This window comes from Perognathus longimembris, chromosome 13 (genome assembly GCF_023159225.1).
Source record: "Perognathus longimembris pacificus isolate PPM17 chromosome 13, ASM2315922v1, whole genome shotgun sequence".
In the NCBI taxonomy this organism is placed as follows: domain Eukaryota; kingdom Metazoa; phylum Chordata; class Mammalia; order Rodentia; family Heteromyidae; genus Perognathus; species Perognathus longimembris.
This window is the reverse complement of record NC_063173.1, coordinates 20,512,452-20,533,741: the sequence shown is the minus strand read 5'-3', so window position 1 is coordinate 20,533,741 and position 21,290 is coordinate 20,512,452. Positions and strand designations below refer to the sequence as shown.

The following is a 21,290-nucleotide window of genomic DNA, read 5'->3' as shown; positions in this document are numbered from 1 at the left end:
TGGAGGACAATATTTCAGTCTTTATATTTTATTTGTCAGTGACTTCTTAAAATGTTCGATTCAGATAATTCATCCCTAGTATATAGAAATACAACTGATTTTAAAATGATTCCATATTCTGCAACCTTGCTCAACTCATTAGTTCTAGAAACATTTTGTGCTTGAATCTACAATCAATGATTATGTGGTTTGAAATTAGGATAGTTTTAGTTTACCAATCTGAATGCCTTCTACTTGAGATGATCAGTTTATGGAGAGGAAAGGCTTCAGTTCATCGTCCCTTACCTCTGTTGCTTTGCCTCCTGCAGCGGCACAGTGTGCATCACAGCAGAAGCATGTGGTGGAAGTACTATTCGGTTTTCTGGGGCAGTTACATTAGGGTTGGTATTATTTCTGTTTTAAGATTTGGTAGTTTTCATCAGTGAAGGCATCTGGAACTGGAGTTTTTTTTTTTTTAGAATAATTACAAATTCAACTTAATACATATAAAGCTATTAAGCTTATCGATGCCTTCTTGAGTAAGCTTTTATTTAAATTTGCTTATTTGTTTCTTTCATGCTTATTGGCATGAAATTGTTTGCAGTCTCATTCTTTTAAGATCTGTGGACTTTGTAGGATGTCAACTGTATCCTTTTTTTTTTTTTTTAATGATCATTGGGCTTAAACTCAGAGCCTAGGTGCTGTCTCTGAGCCATTTTACTCAAGGCTAGCGCTCTACCACTTTGAGCCACAGCTCCATTTCCAGTGTTCTGGTGGTTAATTGGAGATAAGAGTCTCACAGACTTTTCTGCCTGGGCTGGCTTTGAAATGTATATGCAGATTTCAGCCTCCTCAGTAGCTGGGATTGCAGGCATGAGCCATCAGCGCCCAGCTTTTCCTTTTTTTTTTTTAGTTTTTTTCTTTCTTTATTGTCAAAGTGATATACAGAAGGGTTATAGTTTCATACATAAGACAGTGCATACGTTTCTTATCCAACTTGTTACCTCCTTCCTCATTTTTGCCTAATTGCTTTTTATTATGCTTATCCAAGATGAAGGTTCAAGTCTTTTGTTTTGTTTTGTTTTTTTTTGCCAGTCCTGGGGCTTGGACTGAGGGCCTGAGCACTGTCCTTGACTTCTTTTTGCTCAAGGTTAGCACTCTGCCACCTGAGCCACAGCACCACGTCTAGCTTTTTCATATATGTGGTGCTGAGGAATCGAACCCGGGCTTCATGTATGTAAGGCAAGCGCTCTAGCACTAGGCCATATTCCTAGCCCTACCTTTATTTTTGAAAGAGGGTTTTGTTCACTAACAAACCTAGAGTTTAAAGTATATAGGGTTTGTTGTACATAATATATCTATGGCTCTGTAATTTTCATCAAATTTGGAAAAAGTACAGCCGCTGTTTTTCTTTTATCTCTTCCTCTAAGGATTTCATGTACATCTATGACTCACACATACCGTACTCTGCTTGTTTTTCTGTTTTGTCTTTGTTTTGATTTGACTATTTTCTATTACCTTCTTTTCTGTATTGTGTAATCTACCATTAATTCTATTCAGTATGTTTTTCATCTGTGATATTTTTATCTCTCATAGTTTATGTCTAATTTATCTTCTATTTACTCTGCTTATTTTTCTGTTTTGTCTTTGTTTTGATTTGACTATTTTCTATTACCTTCTTTCTGTATTGTATAATCTACCATTAATTCTATTAAGTATATTTTTCATCTGTGATATTTTTATCTCTGGTAATTTATATTCTATTTTTCTGTGTAACTTTCAGAAGAATGCAGTTGTGATGATGTGTTGGATGTTATTATTTCTAATTGTGGCTTGATTTCAGTTGATTCCCCCTTTTCCCCAATTGTGATATGTGTTCTAGCTTCTTTACATGAATGCCATTTCTTGTTTGTGCATCTGATATTTCTTATGAGTATTCCTGAGCTTTGTTTTAGGATTCATTTTTTTCAGTGTGGTCCTTTCTGGTCTTACTGTTAAAATGTGAAAGATTTGACTAGAACAATGCCCAATCTAATTATTTTCCATATCAGAGATAAGATTCTTGTAATTTTTTTTTTGCCCTCATTGCCCGATATCAGTTTGACCTGTGGGAACAGTTCCTATTCACCTGCATGTATGAGGCTGAGCACTGTGTGTTGAGGTAGTGAGTTTAGTACTCCACGTGGAGTGATATGAGGTTTTCTGTCCGCTCTGTTCGCCCTCTCTAAAACTTCCTTGAGAATGCTAGCCTCCCATTATCCCAACATCTCAGCTCCATTATTTTTAATTTTAGTTCCTTGGGTTCTTTTTGGGCTTCTCTCTCTGTGTTTACTTGGAAATTGTCAAAATAATAAGTTGGGACAATCAGTTTTATTTATTTCATTGCTTTCTATCTTTCAGGGATATTTATTTTTATCTTTTGCCTGATATACTATGTCTTGCAAATAATTGTTTTGTATACTCTGTCTGAATGTTTTTGGAGTTGTTTTGTACAGAAAAGTAAATGCAGTCCTTGTTATTCTTTCTTGATGGAAGTAGATATTGGGGCTAAGCTACTTTTTCTCCCTTACCTGTCCTCAATTCTTTTATATGCAGCCTGAAACAGAGCTATCCTCTTTGAATTTGCTTGTCCTTATTTTTCTTTCTTTTCTTTTCTTTTTGCCAGTCCTGGGCCTTGGACTCAGGGCCTGAGCACTGTCCCTGGCTTCTTATTGCTCAAGGCTAGCACTCTGCCACTTGATTCACAGCACCACTTCTGGCCATTTTCTGTATATGTGGTGCTGGGGAATCGAACCCAGGGCTTCAAGTATACGAGGCAAGCGCTCTTGCCACTAGGCCATATCCCCAGCCCCTGTCCTTATTTTTCTCTTCCTATTCCTTCTGTCCTTTTTCCTCCTCCTCTTCTTCCTCCTCCTCTTTTTTTTCTTCTCTGACCTTTCCCTCTCTTTCTCTTCTCCCTTTCCCCATCTTTCTCTCCTTCTTGCTCTTCTCTCTTTGGTGCTGGAGATTGAACCCATAGCCTTACTTGGCAAATTCTGTACTAGTTAATTTATACTCCCAACCATTTAGAGTATTTTATTTTATTTATTTATTTATTTATTTATTTTGGCCAGTCCTGGGCCTTGGACTCGGGGCCTGAGCACTGTCCCTGGCTTCTTCCCACTCAAGGCTAGCACTCTGCCACCTGAGCCACAGTGCCCCTGCTGGCCGTTTTCCATATATGTGGTGCTGGGGAATCGAACCCAGGGCTTCATGTATACGAGGTGAGCACTCTTGCCACTAGGCCATATTCCCAGCCCCTATATTTTGTTTTTTGAAACAGGGTCTTGTACTATCTTTGCTGGGATGGCCTCACCCTAATATCTTTCCATCTCTTCATTCTGAGTAGTTGGATTACAGGTGTGTGTCACCACACTCAACATTTGTCCTCATTTTCTTTTGCACCTAATGGTTTTGTGGTTTTTTTTTTGCCTTAGACTACTTTTCTGATCTAAAATTATTTAATTAAATAGAGGAGAAAATAATTAGTCTTATAATTTTGGAGGCCTAATTCAGGATACATTTTTGAGTATGCAAAAATAAGATGGAAATGTCTTACATTAATTTAAAATCTAAGCTGTTTAGAAATACAAGGGCAGTATTTCAGCAGAGTGCTTAGCAGTGTATAATCTTTTGGCTACAAATGCTGTTTCAATTAATTAGTCTGCTTGGCTCTTATTCAAACTGAACAGTTAGCTGGCATTTGCCTTAGACATAGTTGTGTTTGTATGTTGTCTGTTAAATGATCAGACTCATATTTAGGAAATGTAATTTCTTGTTGCTGAAATGACTAAAACTTAGCAATCAGAATATTTTAAAGAATTGTTCTATATATGATCCTTGTTTCTATTAGTAAGAATTCCTTTTTCTTTCCTACTTTAGTAAAACAATCAGAAATTTGTGTCCTCTTCTAAGATTCTTAAACATAAATGTAGTAGAAATTTTTGATTTGTTCTACTTAAGAAGGAGATTATATTCTAAGAATAGAATTTCCTTTTTTTCCCCCTTTTTTCTTCCTCTTTTACTAGTAAAGGAGTAACAGTGGAATTTATTTTGTCTTTGAATTTATGAGAGACAAATGATGGAGAAAGATCAGTAGACCACTTTTATTTTCCTAGGAATAACTTTCAGGCTAATGAAAGGTCAGCTCTGTCTTCTGTCCTGGTAATCTATGTTATAACAAGGTGATGATTCATTTTCATAATAAAGCAGATTACTAAAATAATATAAAGTATTAAGGCTAATGAACCAACAGAAGAAATGACCCTGAGTCACTATTGAATTTAAAATCACATTCTCAGTCCCTAAAAAGCTTCAGTTCTAGACTGGTTTTGGTAAAAAGAGCACTGTATTATGGGTGCGGGGAGGACTGAAATGAATAGAAACTTAAAAGTCACACTGTTATCAACATTTCTGTTAAATACTAGGTGATTGAGATAACTATTGTTATCTATCATTACTAAATGACCATGAGGTAGTTATATTATGCTTGATACATTACCGGTGTGTTTACTCAATCCTAATATAAACTTTAGAAAGTAAATAGACTCTATATATTACAGATGAGAATACTGTTTCTAGAATTATTATTAGTACTATTTTTTTTCTTGTCAGTCCTGGGGCTTGTACTCAGGGCCTGGGCACTGTCCCTGAGCTCCTTTTGCTCAAGGCTAGCTCTCTACTACGTTTTGAGCCATAGTGCCACTACTTGCTTTTTCTGCTTATGTGGTACTGAGGAATCAAACTCAGGGTTTTATGCATGCTAGGCAAGCACTCTACCACTAAACCACATTCCCAGCTCTCTGTTTCTAGAATATTGAGTGATACTCAGAAGGTCATGCAACTGTAGTATTAATGGACAATTTGATTCTAAAACTCTGAAGTTCCTTCCATTTCTAAAGCTAAACTATCGTATATGCTAACATAGTAAATTTCCAAATTGCTTTGAATCTGGCTCTCATTATTGTTTTAGTCAGTTTCCTACTTGAATTGCATTTTCACTGTAAAAAACTTTTTTGTTTTTTTACGAGACTTGGTGCACTAATGACTGTCTTCTTCCTTTGACATCTTAAAGCATTTATTATGTATTTTTCATTCACTTAGTAGTTATGCATTTGAGATATATGTTTTAAATTTAGAAGTTGGATTGCTTGTGAATTATTTAATTCTCTGCTTGTTTATGTATTACTGCTACACTCAGATGGTAAGCTACAAAGATAGCTTACTGTCTATTGGCGTTAAGATATTGTTGTATCTGTAGTATAACTTAATGTGTGAGTGAATTATTAGCTAGATTTTTAGCAGTCAACATTCTTAGTTATTCACTTCTCATGGACAAATTTACTTTATTTTTAAAGTTTGTGCAGCTAGTTCTCTTTCCATATTTTTCCCCTGAAAAGAAATCAAAAGAATATCTGATAAGTAATATTTAAAATATCTGTTTGCCCTACTACCACTAACTTAAAAGTCAGTTGACCAATTAGCTCACGCCTATACTCTTAGCTATTCAGGAGGCTGAGAACTGAGGCGTTTGGTTCTAAGCTAGCCTGGCAAACACATCTGAAAGACTTATCTCTGGTTAATCAGCAAAAAGCCAGAAGTAGAGATGGCTTAAATGGTAGATCATTAGGCATGAGCAAAAATGCTCAGAATAGTGTGGACCTGAGTTCAAGTTCCCGTATCAGCACTAAAAAATAAAAAAGGCCATCGACTGCCTGCCATCACAGTGCATGCCTGTCATCCTGTCCTGGGTTGAGCAAGAGGACTGAGGCTGAAGTATCAAAGTTTGAGACCACCATGGGCTGTATACACAGCAAGATGCTATTTCAAAACAAAAAGGTCAAATGAACTTTTCTGGGTTTTAATTTTCTCATCCATCAAAAAGAGTTTAATAACTAGTAGCTTTTATAGGTACATTATTACTAACTCTTTAGGTTTAAGGAAAGTTAGATTTCACAATTGAGAAGTAGCTTTTGAATTTTGTATTAAAACAGTAGTTATGTTAATCTTGTTTTTTTTAAAAGTTCTTTGTGATTTTATTTTTATGCCTTTATGATTAATTTTCTTTTCTGACTTATCAGTACTCCCTCACGTGTTGCTAAAGGAGGAATCGACCCCACCAAAATGAGTCTACATGGTGCTAGTGGGGGGCATGAGAGATCAAGAGATAGACGAAGGTCAAGCGACAGATCACGAGATTCATCTCATGAAAGAACAGAGTCGCAACTCACTCCTTGTATTAGAAATGTTACTTCTCCAACCCGACAGCACCATGTTGGTATGTACAGTTGGTTAACCCGTTCTTGAAAATGTGCATTTGCTGTTACAATGTGACTGAATTGTTCTTAAAGTAAAATTACATTGTTCCTTCCATTCAGTTCTTTGTATTTCAACTGACCTTGGTTTTTGCTGAGGGGGAACAAAAAGCCACACAGTTTATTGGGTACAATGTAAAGGTGATTATTTTTTGTGTGTGTGTGTCTGTGTGTCTGTGTGTGTCTGTGTGTGTCTATGTGTGTCTATGTGTCTGTGTGTCTGTGTGTGTGCCAATCGTTAGGCTTGAAGGTTTTTTGTGTGCATACACACACACACACACACACATATATCTCACAGTGCTTTATTATAAAATAGTTTGAGTAAGTTATTAATAAGTTATTAAGATTCTGGTTAATGTTAATGCTAGCAAATAAAGTGAAAGAATACCCACCATGAAGTAAATAATTTATTCTCATTTTGCCACTGTTTCAAATTTAATAATAAAAATAGAAGAGAGAGAACTGTGTAATGTTTTATTTTCTTAATAAATAGCACAGGTCGTTTCCTTCCTCCCTACTCTGTGCTATAAATGAACATTATTATCCCAGTTGAACGCATTGTATGGCTGTAAAGCATGAGTGAAGCAGATATTCCTAAGCACTATGAGCTTGCTGATTGTCATTTTCCACAGGGAAGGCACAAATTAAATGCTTTGACGTAGGCCCTAGGGATATAGCTTTAGTAGTGGAGTGAGTGCTTAACATATGAAACACTCTCGTGGCACCTGAGAAGTAAACAAGATAAAAATTAATTTGGGCTAGGTATGTAGCTTAGTAGCTGAGCACCAGCTTACCATGTTCAAGTCTCTTTTACTCCCTAGAACACACAAAACTATATGAGATAGTTTCTGATAGTTGATAAACCAAAATATTTTTATTAGGACCTAATTATGTAAAAGTATATAAGTAAATCATTTTAAGAGAGACTAGTATTTAAAAGCCAGAAATCAACAGAAATATAAATAAGAATTGATGTTATTATATACAGTTTAATGTCTTGAGAACAGGATAGGGGAATGTAAGAAATTATTTTATCAGCTTAGCAAATTTTGTTTTGGAGATGTTACCGCCATTGTGGGAGCAGGTGATAGAAAGGAGGTGTCAGAGTAGCTCTGAAGAGATACAGCAAACCTAATTATATAATCAGTAACATTGTACAGAGTGTTCTAAGTAGCCTGAGTCATGAAGGAATTTGGCAAGAGCTGATGAGACAGAGGTACGTTTTTAGGTCACCTTTAAAGTTTATTAATCTAACCTCTAAATGTATCACAAAATCTTGGTTTCCAAATTTAAACAATATTTTTTGCCTACAGAAGTTATATGTGATAATTATAGAGCTAATAAAATTTGCAGAATTGCCTTATTTAACAAGAAAAAAGAATAAGAATAAAGCTTATAAGCAGTTGATAAAGCTGCTTTGGTAGGCTTTAAAACTCATTTTAAAAGTAAATACTTCTTATTGTCCTGAAGTACGTTGTTATTCTTCCTTTGGGATCTCCCTTTTGTGAGATAAATTATTGAATTTAGAGTGTCCATATTAACATAGTGACTACAGAATTTATACTTTTATGTTTCAGAGAAGTATTAGCCTTTTTACTAGTTAGGATAGTTTCAATTGCTACTGTTAAGATTTGTTGTGGTGGTCCATACTTATAATTGAGACCAAGACAGTAAGACAGCGAGTTCAAGGCCAACCTGGCATATGTCTCAAAAATAAAAATAAACAAAATTGGTAGCTTCATTTATCTTTTGTAAACTTTCAATGAATATGTATTGGACTTGTGAGAATATTTGATTCCTTTGGTTTCTATGTATTTTTCAGGAGAATAACAATATAAAAATTCACTTGAAGTTTGATACTAGTAGGAATCAATATTAGCTACTTGTTTCTTTGTTTTGTTTTGTTTTTGCCATTCCTGGGGCTTGAACTCAGGGCCTGAGCACTGTCCCTGGCTTTTTTTTGCTCAAGGCTAGCACTCTACCTCTTTAGCCACAGCACCACTTCCGGCTTTTTCTATATATGTGGTGCTGAGGAATCAAACCCAGGGCTTCATGCATACGAGGCAAGCACTTTATACCACTAGGCCATAATCCTAGCTCTTAGCTATTTATTTCTTTAAATTAGTCTATGAATAATCCTGAACACTGGTGGCTCATTCTTATAGTCTTAGGTACTCTGGAAGTTGGGATCTGAGGATCACAGTTTGAAACCAGCCCAGGCAGAAAAGTTTGAGACCAGTTATGAACCAAAAAAAAAATAAATAAATAAATAAAAAATTCTGAAGTGGAGCTGTGGCTCAAGTGGTGAAATACTGTGAGCACAGAAGCTCAGGGACATGAGGCACTGAGGTCAAGCCCCAGGACTGGCACACACTCAAAAAATGTCTGAAAATTAGACTTTATAAAGACTATTTTGATGTTTTGGTTTTGACTCTTGGAAAATAAATTGCTTATTATGTTCTTTGAAATAATAAAACAGATATGCTGTTTTATTTTAAACAACTTTTCTAAGTTAAACATTTTTTAAACATGAATAGTTCTTGAATTTTTAAAAGAAAATTTGTATAACTTAGTTTACGTTTTTGTTTCAGAGCGAGAAAAAGATCATAGTTCTTCTCGTCCAAGTAGTCCTCGCCCTCAAAAAGCCTCCCCAAATGGTTCCATGAGCAGTGCTGGCAACAGTAGCAGAAACAGTAGTCAATCAAGTTCAGATGGCAGCTGTAAGACGTCTGGGGAAATGGTATTTGTATATGAAAATTCAAAAGAAGGAGCCCGGAGTATAAGAACATCAGAACGAGTGACATTAATAGTGGATAACACTAGATTTGTTGTAGACCCATCCATTTTCACTGCACAGCCGAATACAATGTTGGGCAGGTTGGTATTGCTTCTGTTCTTTTACAAATTAGAAGGTTCTTTCAAAACCACTGCTTTATTTTTACTTAGTTTTTCCATTTATGTTTTGTTGTATGTAATTCTCTGTTGAAATAGTGTGTATGGATGAAAAAATGTTTTGGAGATTAAATTATTAGTTCAAGTTAATACAGCTAGAGTGTGGCAGGGATAAAGTTTGAACATGATTTTGTTTCTAATGTTCTTTGCAGTACCTGTAGGAATAGACAAATATTAGGGTACTAAAAGATCTCTACAGATTGAGATCATAGATTGAATCTAGTATATTTTCCGAACATTACAAAATTTAGCTACTTTACATAGATAGAAGCAGCATTGTTTAAAGAAAAAGAATTGTTCTCCTGTGAAATCAACATGAGTTGCCAAATAAAAAAAAAGAAAACATGAGTTGTCAGTTTGATGTAGATACTCTGAAAGAGGAAAAGAGGAGTGACATTAATAAGTAACATAATGGAATTAATAGCTCTGATTTGTGTTGGTACAGAGTAATAGATTAAGTTTGCAGTTTTAGAAACCACAGTCTAAGAAGGATATAGACAATATAGACTTGATTTTCAACTTGCCCAAATTGAAGACCAGATAGTTCTTAATTGCAAAATTAGTATCTTTCTCTGCAATTAAAGTAGTTACATAAATGTAACAGAAGTTTACATAAGGCAAAAACAGGGCATTTTTTCTAGTTTTCTTACATGATTACTCTGTGTGTGTGTATGTGTGTGTGTACGTGTATGTATGATTTGTCAGAACATAGAATAATGCTGCGATTTTGATTTTATATATACATTTGAGGAGCAAAATATTTTCTCCTAACATAGACACTTGGCTTTACCTCTATGAAAAATTACTTTTTACTATCATGAGGGGGATTATTGATGGAAGCTATTAGGAAGATGACATTACTAATTTATTTTTACATAAAATTAAAGCAATAAAAAGCGATTTTAAATTTGCCTCTGTTTTTAAGACTTTTTTTTAAAGCATTGATACTGTCTGAAAAGAATAGCTTTCCCTTTTTTATAGAAAGTTCAAGTATTTGAGAAAAATTTCAAGGCATTTGATTCTTGAAAGACTATCTTCTTTTTAAAAAAAAACAGTGAAAGCTTTCTTTATGTCTGTTGACTAAAGAATATCTTTGGGGATGAAAATTAATATTCATTGGAGAGCAATGGCATTCTTTTGGAAACTTTGAAATAAAAAAAGCTTTGTCCTTAATGGGTTTCTGTGTTACAACAAAAGAGGAAACCATTGAAATTAGGAAACTATTGAAGAAAATACATATGACAACTGGACTTAGTTTCCATATCATTGAATTCAGACTGAACTTTTTAAACCATTAATTTTTCTTGAGAGTATTGTATCAGGCTTTTCAGTTTCACAGGACCTATTTTGCAAATTATCCCTTTTTAAAATAACACTGTAAAAGGGTCAACAAAGTGATTGAAAAATCATAGATCTACTTATCTTTTTTGTATATAAAAATATTAAGAACATTTTACTCAATTAAACTTTTTTTTTTGCCAGTCCTGGGCCTTGGACTCAGGGCCTGAGCACTGTCCCTGGCTTCTTTTTGCTCAAGGCTAGCACTCTGCCACTTGAGCCACAGCGTCACTTCTGGCAGTTTTCTGTATATGTGGTGCTGGGGAATCAAACCCAGGGTTTCATGTATTAGAGGCAAGCACTCTTGCCACTAGGCCATATCCCCAGCCCTCAATGAAACTTTTCATTCACTTCTCCATCCTTGTTGTATGGAGAATCAAATTCTGACATTTGATTGTAGATTTTTCAATTCCAAGATGCAAATTAGTAATTTTTGAGTATCTTTTTTTCCTGTTAATAGCTTGCTGTTTGTATTATTATAGCAGTAACTTTATGATGAAAACAGCAGTTTAAGGAAAAGGCAAACAACATGGTTTTCCCCCTCATCCTTCCTCTTTTTCTGGAATAGAAATAAACCTTTACTCCAGAATATCTGATTTATTTTTCTCCTGAGAAGAAGGAATTGGAAATTTGTTTAACTTCTAAATGTTTTCATTTAATTTTATTGTTGCTTACAGGAAATCTATACTACTGTTCTTACCTATCAAATTAATTAATGCTCTTTCCTCTTTTTTTTTTTTTTGTTCCCTCATGGAGCTTGAACTCAGGGCTTGGGCACTGTCCCTGAGCTCTTTTGCTCAAGGCTTGTGCTCTTCCACTTTACGTCACAACTTCACTTCCAGTTTTTGAGTAGTTAATTGAAAATAATAGTCTCACAGGGATTTTTCTTTTTCTTTTTTTCTTTCTTTTTTTTTTTTTTTTTGGCCAGTCCTGGGCCTTGGACTCAGGGCCTGAACACTGTCCCTGGCTTTCTTTTGCTCAAGGCTAGCACTCTGCCATTTGAGCCACAGCGCCACTTCTGGCCGTTTTCTGTATATGTGGTGCTGGGGAATCAAACCCAGGGCCTCATGTATACGAGGCAAGCTCTCTTGCCACTAGGCCATATCCCCAGCCCTCACAGGGATTTTTCTGACCCAGCTGGCTTCAGTCCTCAGATCTCAGCCTCTTGAGTAGCAAAGATTACAGGCATGAGCCACTGGTACCCAACTAAATGCTCTTTCATTTGTAATGTTTGTCAGGATAAATTTCTGGTAAAAATTCTGGAATTAAGTTAATGGTATAATTTTATGTTTAAATTATATTTTCTTTTCTCTTTTGTTCATCAAACTGATGTTCCCTATTGAAATATTGTTAATGCTTCTTAATTGTTTGCTACCATAGGATGTTTGGGTCTGGCCGAGAACACAACTTTACACGCCCCAATGAGAAGGGAGAGTATGAAGTGGCTGAGGGAATTGGTTCCACAGTGTTTCGAGCTATCCTAGTGAGTGTGATTTATTTTGTTTTTGTTGTGATTTGTTTGTGTCCATGTGTGTGCATGCACGTGCCTGTGTGCATGCTGAAGCTTGAACTGAGGCCCGGATGCTGTTCCTGAGCTCTTAGGCTCAAGGCTACTCCTTTACCACTTGAGCCACAGCTCTACCTGTAACTTTTTGTGATTAGTTGATGAAAGTCTAACAGACTTTTCTTGCCCAGGCTAGCTTCAAACTCCCATCCTCAGATCTCAGGCTCCTGTGTTGCTAGGATTACAGGCATGAGCCCCACTGAGTGTGTTTTTTAACCTATATTGACTTAATGTAACTCCCTCCTTGTACAGGTATTAAAATGGGAAGCACAGCTCTATTTTGCTTTCTCTTTTAAGATAGGCAAGATATTTTGTTTTAAATATCTTTTAATTCATGTTTATTTGAGTATATATAGATAAGAGGTTGACAGTAAATGATTTGATGACCATGGGAAGATAAGATATGGGAGGATTGATCTCTTAGCTTTCAGTATTTAGTAATAGCATTTTCTGGAATAACTCTTCCTAATTTTTAAAAATAAACTAAGTCACTCATTCTTGCTTCTTGAGAATGAATGTGGCTTCTTGAAAATATGGAAACTTTTGAAAACTTTCAAAACTCACCTCCTTGATGTTTTTTGTCCTTAACATCTTTGTTTTAAACTAATTTGGTGTGGGGTAGAGTTAAACCTTTTGTTTTGAAGGATATTTGAGTAAATATTTTGGAATCCCTGCTTATAATTTCAGTTTAGTGAAATTACACGAATCTCACTGAACCTGAATTACTCTTACAGATACTATAACAAAGATATGCATTGAACTTTAAAATTCCAATTTCAGAAATTGGAAAATTGAGAACTTTTATTATTATTATTATTAAATGCTATTTAACCTAATCTTAACAATAAGTTTTAGCTACCTTGTGCTCCAGGTATTTTATGCCCTTTTGTTACTTTTTTTTTTCAGGATTACTATAAGACAGGAATTATTCGTTGTCCTGATGGCATATCTATTCCTGAACTGAGAGAAGCATGCGATTATCTTTGTATTTCTTTTGAATATAGTACTATTAAATGTAGAGATCTCAGTAAGTATGATGTTTTATGTGTGAGTGGTTTGTAGAGTTATAGTAGATTGTAAAGAAAAGACTGAAAGTTTATTTATCCATACTTCAAATATTGGTTTAATTTAATTGTAAAGCACTTTTGTATTACAAAGATTATTTCTGCAAATATAGAGTTCTACATAATCTTTGCATAATTTTCCAAAATTGTTCACTTTAATTATTTCTATGAAGTTTCCTAGATTGCTAATTCCTTAACTATTTGATATTTCACCTTTTTTTTTTTTGGTTCAGGCCTGGGATTTGAACATGATATCTGATGCTTGCTTTGCTCATTAGCTGGTACTCTATGACCTGAGCCATGCCTCCAAACCCGTCTTTTGCTTCTTATCAGTTCTCTTAGATTAGAAGTCTTGGCTTTGGTTAAATGTGATCCGATTAGTTTCTCAGATCACATTATCTAAAACTGCAGTATTTTTATATTATGATCTGATATAATATCCAGAACACTAGGGAAGATACAAGTAACTATTATATAGTACTTTTCATTAGAGATCATAAACTGGTTCCCTAACATGTTTTATATAGTGTTAAAGTGGCATTATCTGAGAACTTTAAATACCGTCTTAGAGCAGAGCCTGGCACGTTAGAATCCTGATTCTGACTGATATTATCCCATCACCCCTGCAGCACTACTGATTTGCCTCAGAAAAGAAAGCAGTTCTACACAAAACCAGCCAGAATATTATCACATGTCGATTATTAAATGGGTAGAGAAGTTCAGAGAAAGATATCATGTGGGTAGAGGGATTGGAGAAGAGTTTAGAAGAGACAGTAAAGAAAGAACAGGAATGGTTCAGAAAGAATTTGCCAGGTTATTCCAAGAGCTCTGAGCCATTGTAAGACCTTTGCACATATGTTTTATAGCCTTATCCTAGCCCCATCCCTATAGTTGTTATCTTTACTTCATTACCTAAGTTCAACCTTAGATTGGCAATATGGTATCATTCTTTCCCAAAGAAAATTTTAAGTAAGTTTTAAAGGCACCAGGTATAAGCATATAACCAGTCTTTTTCTTTTTTAGGTATGAGCTGAGTCCTTGAAAATCAGTAACATTATCAGTCTGTCCCAAGTGTACTGTGCTATTTTTGTCAAACATTTTTTTCAAGTCTCCATAAAAATACTGATAGGTAGGGCAAAGAAGTAGGTCTACCTCTGAATTCATTTCTCTATATGTTATGTTTAAAAATTTAAATCAAGTCAAATAGGTGACTGGAGAACACAATTATAAATTTGTATAAAGTTACTGGTTTTCACACCTCAAAAAATGATTCTACTTGAAACCTTGAGAACTATAAGCCCTTGTTTTTAAGTTTTTTGTCTTTTTATTCATCACACCATTTAAAAATTTACTTTTTTTTTACTCTGTGTGTGTGTATGTGTGTGGTGCTGGGGTTTGAACACAAGGCCTCAGAGTTGCTTGGCAGGTGTTCTGCCATTTGAGCCACACCGCCAGCCCTTATCAGATGATTTCAGTTAAACTTTATATAACTAGGTGCTGAAGTTTGGTGACTTTCCTATTAGAATTTCTTGCAAATGGACAGAGTTTATTTTCTCTATTAAATTTTATTTTTCATTGAATTAAAAATAAGCATCTTCATGTAAAGTATATGTAATATGATTTTCCTAGACTTTTAGCTTTTGAATTATTGTTATTTGATTACTTTAATGTAGTCACTAAAAGTTTAGAGATTCTCAATGATGTTATTAAGAAAAAACTATATAGAATTACAAGAAACTATAAGTGTTCTTGTACAAATGTAAAAAGAATACTGAATATTTGTTATGCAACTTTGCACTAAAATATCTAGGCTGTCTCTTTAAGATGAAGTTTACTGAAAAAGTGCCATTTCAGTGAGAACACAAAGAAAGAACAATGAGACTTCAAAGACCAAAAAATACTGTTATGACGCTGGAGATTGAAGCCAGAGTCAGGCATGCTAAGCAAGCACTCAGCCATGAAGCTGTACTCCTAGTCCTGTCCATATCTGTGGAGTTCAGAGTCACTGAAATGTAGTGATAGCATTTGCTCATTTGGTCTCTCACCCCTTTCCTCCTGCCCCACCCCTCCTCTTCATTTCTAGCTCTCATTTTCACGGCATTAAACAAATTTGAACTTAAGGACAAAGTCTAGACTCTTTTGACTTTATTTTCACAGTGCTCACCACATAAATAAGGACTTCATAAACTTTTGAATTATTATTTTGTGTTCTTAAGAGCCTGTTACACTTGTCCCTTCGAATAGCATGAATTTCCTCTTCAAAACTGTCTTCATTGCCTATAGTAGATATTCAGAAATTTATCATATAAAAATAGGGTTCTTTGAAAATTTTAGAAGAATTAACACGTTTACTATATTAACTCTTGCTCCAAATATGATGCCTTTCCATTTATTCATACTATAGTAGAGTTTTTGTTGTGTTTTCTATGTAATTTCTTCTCTGACTTCATTTGATGATTTGTACATTTTATTATTGGGTTTAGGAACATTAAGCTTTTCTAACTTTTAACATATACAAAGTTACTAAATTTGTACATTTGCATTTAGTACATTATAGAACTGTTTAATAGTCTGTAGTTGATTATCATATATTTTTAGACGATAATTGACCCTATTGTAAATAACTTTTTTTTCCATGTCACATTGGCTAAAGAATTTTGAACAATGTTAAATTTATTGATAATTTGGAACTTGTGTTTTACTGTCGCTCATATCTCTTTGGTTCTTTCCTCCTCTTGCTCTTAAGCATCCTTTTCAGTCTTCTGCTTATTATTCTCTTCACCTGCTCTCTGATCCTTCATCCATTCAGTGTGATTGGTTTCCTCTTTTAGGGACATTGGCTATGACCTATAAGAACTCCTTTCAGGAAAAGTTATGGCCACTAAAGACAAGTGAAGATTCCAAAGTAGATACAGACCTAGTGTATTCTTGCTTTACTTCTGCCTGCCTGCCTGCCTTCTTTCCTTCCTTCCTTCCTTCCTTCCTTCCTTCCTTCCTTCCTTTCTTTCTTTCTTTTCTTTCTTTCTTTCTTTCTTTCTTTCTTTCTTTTTCTTTCTTTCTTTCTTTCTTTCTTTCTTTCTTTCTTCTTCCTTCCTTCCTTCCTTCCTTCCTTTCTTCCTTCCTTTCTTCCTTTCTTTCTTCCTTTTTCTTTCTTTCTTTCTTTCCCTCCCTCCCTCCTTCCCTCCCTCCCCTCCCTCCCTTCCTTCCTTCTTTCCTTTCTCTCTCTCTCTCCTTTCCTCCTCCTCCTTCTCCTCCTCCTCCTCCTTCTCCTCCTCCTCCTCCTCCTGTTGTTGTTGTTGTTGTTGTTATTGTTCTTCTTCTTCTTCTTCTTCTTCTTTTCTCCTCCTCCTCCCCCTCCTCCTCCCTCTCCCTCTCCTCCTCCTCCTCCCCTCCTCCCTCTCCTCCCACTCTTCCTTCTTCCTTCTTCTTTCTTCTGTCATTCCTGGGGCTTGAACTCAAGGCATGAACACTGTCCCTGAGCTCTTTTGCTCAAGGCTGACACTTTACCACTTTGAGCCACAGCTCCACTTCCAGTTTTCTGGTAGTTAATTTGAGATAAGAATCTCATGAACTTCTGCTTTTCTTTATATATATATATATACACATATATGTATATATATATTACATATATATACATATATATAAATACTTGCCCCCTCCAATCAAGATATTTCTGTGGGTTTTATTTCAGGTGCCCTAATGCATGAGTTATCAAATGATGGTGCTCGTCGACAATTTGAATTTTATCTGGAAGAAATGATCCTCCCACTCATGGTAGCTAGTGCTCAGAGTGGGGAAAGAGAATGCCATATAGTGGTGCTTACAGATGATGATGTGGTTGATTGGGATGAGGAGTACCCACCACAAATGGGAGAAGAATATTCACAAAGTAAGTTATGGCATGTTTTCTTTCTCTTGAATCATAGATTATCTCTTTTATAACATTAAGCAAAGGATAGGCTTTGTAGATGGTCATGATAGGCATCAGACTTACATCAGGGATCAGCAGACTAGCCTGGGAGTCAATTTCAGCTCCTTGCCTGTTTGTATAAAAGTTTTTATGTATTGCCTATGGCTGCTTTTCATGCTATGGTGGCAGAGTTGAATAGCTGCAATGGAGATTGCATGGCTCGCACAGCCCAAAGTATTTACTATCTGGCCAAAGACAAAGGATGCTCACCCCTGCCACATACAGGACTGCTCTTCTTATTTTGACTGTAGGACGGTAACTTTAAGTTCAAAGACTTTCTTATTTTCATAGCTGTGTGATCCTGGAAGATAAAATGGTCTTTCCAAAAGCATTGTGAAATTATAATTCTTCAGCTATTTCTGACCAAAAGAACCTATCTATAGCAGCATTGATTTCTCATTCCACTCCCAAACTTTTGTGGTTAGACTTGTTTGATTTTTTTTGTTAGAAAATCTATCTTATTTTGTTTTTCTTTGTTTTTCTTTTTTTTTTATTTTCTTTTTCTTGATGAATCCAGTGTTAGCATTTTTGAGCAGTTGCACAGATGGAGAAAATTTGAAAAAGAAATTCAGAAAGCTTAGTATTTAGCCCAGTTTTTGTTCTGTACTCTATATAGTGTGTTGATTGGTTATGTATTACAGGAATATAGAAAGTACTAAAACTCAACTAGATGCTGGTGGCTCATACTTGTAAATCCTAGCTACTCAGGAAGTTGAAATCTGGAGTATTGTGCTCAAAGTCAGCCAGGGCAGAAAAGTGTCGCTATACAGTAGTTCCAAAGTAGCCATTAAAAAGCCAGGCTGCACTCGTAGCACAAGTGATGGTGTCAGCTGATAAAAAAGCACGCCTCAAGAGCACAAACCCATTAATCTCTGATATTTCCAGGTTATTCTTTTCTAAAACCAAAATTAAAATGATGACTCTAAATGGTATTCTTGTTTATTATTTTAAAAGATTATTATTATTATTATTTTTGTCAGTCGTGGGGCTTGAAGTCAGGGCCTGGGCACTGTCCTTAAGCTCTTTCATTCAAGGCTAGCAGTCTACCACTTTTAGCCAGAGCACCACTTCCGGTTTTCTGGTGGTTAATTGGAGATAAGTCTCATAGACTTTCCTGCCCAGACAGCCTAGAACTGCAATCAGACGTGAACCACCAGCATCTGGGAAAAAAGATTATTTTAATACAAATTGTGGTAGTACTTTTTCAAGATAATGCTCAGAATTTTCTGTGAATAATGTACCTAAAATAAGTGTTTTGCTCTTCTGTGACTACTTGTACTACTGTGACTACTGTTGTTTTCCTCAGTCCTAGGCTCTTTCCTAATAATGTATTTTTTCTAATATTATGTACAATCAAAAGGTGAACAAAAACATGGGAGGAATGAAAGGGTTCCAAAAGACCAAAGAAATAAATTATTTTCTGTTAGGAAAGTGGAATGAATGAGTGTACCATTTATATTTCAGTTTCCAAAGTTTGACTTCAAGAGAGTGCAGTCAAGGTCAGCCCACAGCAGTGATGTTATTATAGTGATAAAGGGGTTATAGTAAGCTTACTTTTCCTTTTTTCATATTGAACTCTCCATTTCATAACTTTTTTTGGTTTTCTTTTGTTGTTATTGTTGGTCATGGGGCTTGAACTCTTCAGCACAAGGCTAGCGCTCTACCACTTGAACCACAGTGCCACTTCTGGTTTTCTGGTATATAATTGGAGATAAGAGTCTCACAGACTTTCCTACCCAGTCTGGCTTTGAACCGCGATCCTCAGATCTCAGCCTCCTGAGTAGCTAGGATTACAGGCATGAGCAACCAGTGCCCAGCTTGTTTTCTTATTTTTAAGCTTTGAATTGTAAAAGGACTAAAAACATTTTTACTTTGAGAAAAATGTTTCATTTTTGTACCAAAATGTTACATCCTGAAAAAGATACATTTCAGAAGCTATCCTGTTCAGCCTGATTCCCTAAAATGTAACTTTATCATTTGTGAAATGTCACAAGTTCTTTATCAAAATACCAGGAAACTTCTGGGCACTGATAGCTCATGCCAGTACCTTATGCTTGCAATGCTATTTACTCAGGAGGCTGAGAGCTGGGGCTCATGGTTTAAAGCCAGCCTGGGCACAAAAGTCCATGAAACTCTTGTCTTACATTAACCACCAAAAAAGCTAGAATTGGAACTGTAACTCAAGAAACTGTAGCTTCGGTGATAGAGCACTAGCCTTGAGCAAAAATGCGCTCAGACAATGCCCAGGCCCTGCGTTTAAGCCCCAGAAAGAAGTGCACATGCACACGTATACACACACACACACACACACAGAGAACAGTAATCTTATGGATTTAGTAATAACCACAGATGTATCCCATGAGTAGAATTTTGTTGACGTATTTTCCTTTATTGACTCTTAAACCAGCATGTTTGGTTTGTGAGTGTGTTTTTCTGTTTTTGAAAAAACCTTTGCAGTTCACCTTTTAAGGGAGATAACTCCACCTGAAAGAGAGAAGGCGAGGAAGGCCCATCAGTCTAACTCCCTGAAGTTCCCAGCACATTTGGAAGACTCAACATGTTGTCAGTGGAATGTCTGCCCTTTGCAAAGCCAGTTTGCTCTAAACAGACTAACCTAGGCAGAACATGCTTGAATCTGCCATTGTTAACATCATTATTAAATGGGGCTATTTGCCTGGATGGAAAACAGTTTGTGGGGAGGATCTTGACTTTGGGGGAATTATTAATAGTTGCTCAATCCATGAAATTTAAAATGTACCTTTTTGTACTTTTTGACAAGGCAGTTTTTCCTCCACTCCAGACTAGACCTTGAAGGCATCTTAGCAAAGTCCTTTACTTTGCTTGTTCAATAATCATGTTATTGATGTCGCCTTTTGGTTCTGTGACTTGAAACTTGAGCCAGATCCCATTCCAATAAGTGTGGATAAGATGCATCCTTCAGAAGAAAGTCTTCCTATGGATTGGGTTACCTGATTGGTTATCAAAGCTTTTCTTATTTCCACTTAAGTAGACATTTGCTTCTACATTAACTGTACTGAATATTGTCCTGTCATGTTGGCTACTCTTCCTTTAGCATTAGTGCATCCATTATTTGGGCTTTTAGAGCTGTCAGGACCCTTTGATGATCAAGGTAATTTTAAGTTTATCCCTAAGTACTTTGATTTTAATATGAAATCTTTTTGTCTTTTTGTTTTCAGTTATTTATAGCACAAAATTATATAGATTTTTCAAGTACATTGAAAACAGAGATGTGGCCAAATCAGTTTTGAAGGAAAGAGGTCTTAAGAAGATTAGATTGGGAATAGAAGGTAAGATATTATTTTCTATTAGTTTTCTTTTGGAAAAAAAAACAACAACTGGGTTAAAAAAATGGGTTCTGTCTAGGCTTGCCAGGGTGGCTTATGACTATAATCATAGTGATTTCTTAGGGAGAGCTCAAGAAGATTGTGGTTACTGGCCAGCCCAGGCTAAAAGTTAGTGAGACTCCATCTCAACAAAAACTTGGCTGAAGTGATGCATGCTGTAATCCCAGGTACACTGGAGGTATAAGAAGGAGGCTTACATCTACTTTGGCCAGAGCAAAAAAGAAAAAGAGCTGGGGGCATGGCTTTAGCAAGTACAAGGCCTTGAGTTCAAATTCCAGCTCTCTCTTCTCCCCAAAATGGATCCTAATAATTTGAGGAAAACTCGGCAAGTGATTATTAAATACTTACACAGAAAACATGTAAATAAGAAATTAGCTAACTTCCTTTTGAGAAGATAAGCCATTATAAAGTTTTTATTACATAAAATTCTCAAGCCATAGAGAGATGAGATTTTTGTCTTTTCTTCCAGAGCTCATTCATTTTTAGAATTTATTTTTGAATATTTTTAATATCTTTAGCTCTACAAAGAAGTTGTCATCAACAAAGCAGTTTATAAATACAGTGTATCTTCTTGATCAGCGTCACCTCTTTCAACATTTTCTCCTACCCCTTCTACCTTATCCTTTCTCTCATTTAATTTTTTTAGGATATGTATTGAAAATTTTTTTGCTGTTTACCAAAGCAGTTGTGTATATAAAGATGAAG

The 21,290-nt window shown here is 35.6% G+C and overlaps 1 protein-coding gene and 1 long non-coding RNA gene across 8 annotated transcripts in view; one reads left to right on the top strand and one right to left on the bottom strand.

The window, feature by feature from the left end:
• Btbd10 (BTB domain containing 10) overlaps positions 1 to 21,290 on the top strand; it is a 60,900-nt gene that overhangs the window by 33,367 nt on the left and 6,243 nt on the right. For 4 of the 7 annotated variants that reach the window (XM_048360819.1, XM_048360821.1, XM_048360820.1 and 1 more), the window contains 6 exons: positions 6,099 to 6,295; positions 8,924 to 9,209; positions 12,003 to 12,105; positions 13,093 to 13,213; positions 16,942 to 17,139; positions 20,418 to 20,528. In XM_048360819.1, the coding sequence (XP_048216776.1) occupies positions 6,099 to 6,295; positions 8,924 to 9,209; positions 12,003 to 12,105; positions 13,093 to 13,213; positions 16,942 to 17,139; positions 20,418 to 20,528 (1,016 nt within the window). Of the gene's footprint in view, positions 1 to 308; positions 381 to 6,098; positions 6,296 to 8,923; positions 9,210 to 12,002; positions 12,106 to 13,092; positions 13,214 to 16,941; positions 17,140 to 20,417; positions 20,529 to 21,290 lie in introns of all 7 variants that reach the window. The other 3 variants (XM_048360817.1, XM_048360816.1, XM_048360818.1) reach the window with 1 other exon arrangement.
• Positions 9,422 to 9,897, bottom strand: LOC125362146. The gene is made up of 2 exons (XR_007213029.1): positions 9,693 to 9,897; positions 9,422 to 9,538 (listed from the first exon to the last, which is right to left on the bottom strand). It is a non-coding gene; the product is annotated as an uncharacterized LOC125362146 (long non-coding RNA).